Consider the following 4,008-nt stretch of genomic DNA (forward strand, 5'->3'; position numbering starts at 1 on the left):
CATGGTAAATGATGAATGTATGTTTCAGGCCATCAAATTGATGAACATGATCAAAATAAAGAACTTGAAACTAAAAATTAACAAAGGTATATCAATACTGTAAAAAGGGACTTTCATAACCCTATTTTTTCATGGGGTGATCTTGTACATCTGATGGCACTTTCTTATTGGCATTCATGGTGTTACCCAAAGAAATGTTGTTTTTCTTTTCCTCATCAGTCACAATTGCCCAGAAACTTTATTACTTTTAAGATATACCAATCATAATAATGTTTTTGTTTGCACTTTGTGTGCATTTCTAACTGTATTTCAGTAAGTCTAAGTCAAAGACCCACTCTTCAGTAGGAGACATATTATTGGACAGACAACAAGTATGACAAAGACATCAAGGTTATTGACGAAGTCCAAAGTGACATCAATAAAAAATAGATAAAATAAACACAGGCATAAACAGTAAGTTTGAGGATCAAGTTCGTTTTTGCATTGGTTGAGAAAGGAGGAGTGAAAAAGGGGGGAAACGGAGGAGGAGACATACAACAGGATATTTTGTCACTATGGATACGGGCAGCCGATTAGCCGAGTGATCTTTATGTGACATACTGTTCTCACCAAGGGCGCTGTGACTGCTGCAGGCTTCCAAAACTGAGATAAACCTGAACCCTACCATGTCGTCTTGATCAGAGGACAACTTGAGTGGTAAGTAATTCCTTAATGCATGAATAGATCATATCCGAGCATCTACACATGTGCAGTACACACACACACACACACACACACACACACACATTCACACACACACAAACACACAGGTGCGCACACACACAGGTGCGCACACACACACACACACTCATTGTAGGTAGAGTACATATAATTTCCTAGTAAATTGGTGCTATCCTACACCACAGGCTTTGAAGTACTATCTAAATCAGTTTATAAATTTGTTAGAACTTTGGCTTTGACATGGTTTTTTAATTCTTCAAGCCATCTGTTGTGCAAAAATATTAGCGCCAAACGGAAGCTGACTTCCTCATACACAACCCCATCACTCAACATGATTTAAACAAAATAGTAATTGTAACTGTGAATGTTCTCCGGGAGCATTCACATTCAGGGTAACCCTTTGTTATTGTTCACAGAAGTTTGACTTTTCTTTTTTACCCAGAAATGATACACACACGTGTCCATGTTTTGCTCGATGTTTTAACATTTGTGAAGGAAGGATTGTGCCCAGTATTTTACAAACATGAGGCATGAGGCATTAAGGCAAAGATAAAGGCTGTGGAGTGAAAGGTTGGCACCGAGATGTCACAAAAATCAACTTCACATTGAGTGAAAGTGTTGCTCAGTTCAATATTTGCTTGATGACTTAGATGTGATTCATGTATCAACTCTGCCACAATATCTGTCTTTAAAGAAACAACAGTGATCACTGCTTCTTAAAATCAAACAGGATATTTCATGGATATTTTACAAGTTGCTGGACTGTTTCTGCAATTTGGCCAGACATGTAGAACCTAAATCTAAATCAGATTCAAAAAGGGTGAAAAAAAAAAAGACGTAAACATCCTGGTGTGATGAGTAGAGCCGTGTAGTAAGCCACAGCTTCACCCACATTAAGACTTTCAGGTCACAGCGAACATGTGACTTTAGCCGGAGAATTTTTTTAATTTGGGCTTGAGTTATGTCTTTTTGTAGACCAATAAAATCATTGAACAAAAACCTTTACTTTTCACAATTTACAGTTACTGGATCCTAATATCTCAAGATGGATTTTGCAACTCTGGCCAAGACCATCCCACCTCCATCCGGTGACAGTAATTCTTCCTGTGACACCTTGTACGCCCACAGGGAGTATGCTAGTGTCCTCATGCCAACTTTCTACTGCATTGTGTTTTTTGTGGGACTTTTTGGAAACTGTCTCGCCTTGCATGTCATTCGTGCCAATCTGAAGAAGATGAACTCCACAACATTGTACTCTCTCAATCTGGTCATTTCCGACATTCTCTTCACTCTGTCACTTCCTGTGAGGATCGCATACTATGCCTTGGGGTTCCACTGGCCTATGACAGAGGTGGTATGCATAATATCCGGCCTTATCTTCTATATCAATACATACGCGGGGGTCAATTTCATGACCTGCCTCAGTATAGATCGCTTCATTGCCGTTGTCCTGCCGTTGCGATTCTCCCGTTTTCGGAAGGTTTATTACGTGCGCCGAATTTGCGTCGGAATGTGGCTGCTGGTCCTCGCACAGACCCTCCCGCTTGTCGGCATGCCCATGACCAACGAGGAGCCGGATGGCTACATCACCTGCATGGAGTACCCTAACTTTGACAAGATTGACCATATTGCTACCGCCCTGATCGGAGCTGTGTTCATTGGCTACGTCGTCCCTCTTTTTACCATCTTACTATGTTACTCTATCTTGTGCTACAAGCTTCACTCCTCAGCAAAGACCAACCAATGGACTGAAAAGTCCGGTCGGAGCCGAAAAGCCATCGGGGTGATATGCTGTGTGTCCCTGGTGTTCGTGTTGTGTTACAGCCCCTATCACATCAACATCCTGCAGTACATGGTCCGTAAGCTGGTATCCAGCCCTGGATGTGCTGAGCTTACGGCATTCCAGGTGTCACTGCATTTTACTGTGACTCTGATGAATCTCAATGCCTGTTTGGATCCTTTTATTTACTTCTTCGCTTGTAAGGGATACAAGAGGAAACTTCTGACTCTGCTGAAGCTACAGAACAGCATTTCTTTCTCCAGTGTGGTGAGAACCTCTCCTGAAGGCTCATCCAAGGATGTCATCGATGGCAACAAGATGCAGCTCTTCAGCTCTACTGTGGGCACAACCAGTGAGACAGAGAGGAGATTTCAACATAACAGCTAACTTCCTATGCTGAGTCAACAAGATTACTCAAGAGGAACGGTAGCATGTGTTGATCAAACTGCCATTATCAACCGAACAGTTGCTGTATTTGAACAGAGGGCTCGTAAACAGCATATTAAGCAGTGGGAATCTGTACGGGAGCATTATTTTTTGTGCTCTTACAAAAGGAATTCTGAGGAAAAGCAGAGGTATAAAGCTGGAGATCAACATGTAGGAACACCATAGAGTTGAAATTTGAATATATCATCCTTTAAGTCAGTGACCGTGATGGAAGCTTAAGATTTAAATATTTAAAAGCAACAATTTGCACCAGGATTCTGACCACATACCCAGCACTCTCCTCACAGTGACTGCTTTTCACTGGCCAAGAAAGATCCAAAATGCAAAGATTGAATTCAAGAGATTTTCTCAGGTCAAAGTTTCTCTCTCACTCTCCTGAGTTTATCATTCTGTAATTTGGAGATTTATCATTCCAAGTGGAGTAGTAGAATATGCATCCCATAAGAATTTCCTGATGTAAAAGTCAGGGGTCATTGTGGACGCTCACTTTTAAGTTCTTCTATCAAGATGCTTTGAGTTTGTTTGATATTTAATAAGTGTCAAAATGTTTTTTTTTTGTTTTTTTTGTCATAGAAGATAAACTTTCACACCGGCCATTTGTGTTAAAATCAGGAATGTTTTCATTTGTCTTGGTTTTACAATTGCTTTAAGGTGTCAATAATGTTTTGATATTTTTGAGTTTTTATATGTTTGTAATTATCCTTGTGTGATTAGCAGCCACCACACACACACTGAACATACTGTTTGGTATATGAGTGGGTTCAGATGGACACACACATTGTGAATCCTGGTGAATAAAAAAAAGAGTGAGATATTCAAAAAGAGGATAAACCATGTTTTGAAGTAAACAACTTTCAAATGTACAAGACTTGTGTCATTTGATTCACACATATACATTCAAATGGTATCTTTTCTCTGTTTAAATTGTTTTATTTCATAGATTCATTCTTTATCTGTACATTCAATCCTGGACGGTGTAAACCAGTGACAGGGGTCAGAAGGTTATAAAATACAATATTTATAGTAGAATAGATAGATAGATAGATAGATAGATAGATAGA

General features: G+C 39.7%; 1 protein-coding gene across 1 annotated transcript; it reads left to right on the top strand.

Annotated features, from left to right (window-relative positions):
- Positions 1–562: 562 nt before the first annotated feature.
- gpr183a (G protein-coupled receptor 183a) lies at positions 563–3,790 on the top strand. The gene is made up of 2 exons (XM_086144535.1): positions 563–696; positions 1,743–3,790. The coding sequence occupies exon 2, from the start codon at positions 1,766–1,768 to the stop codon at positions 2,885–2,887; it is 1,122 nt and encodes a 373-aa protein (XP_086000661.1). The 5' UTR covers positions 563–696; positions 1,743–1,765; the 3' UTR covers positions 2,888–3,790.
- The last annotated feature ends 218 nt before the right edge of the window (positions 3,791–4,008 follow it).

Source organism: Fistularia commersonii, chromosome 4 (assembly GCF_037954325.1).
Source record: "Fistularia commersonii isolate RoL2024-O1a breed Wild chromosome 4, RoL_Fcom_v1.0, whole genome shotgun sequence".
Taxonomy (NCBI): Eukaryota; Metazoa; Chordata; class Actinopteri; order Syngnathiformes; family Fistulariidae; genus Fistularia; species Fistularia commersonii.

Coding starts and splice junctions, on each gene's coding strand:
- gpr183a (XM_086144535.1), top strand. CDS start 1,766: ATGGATTTTGCAACTCTGGCCAAGACCATCCCACCTCCATCCGGTGAC.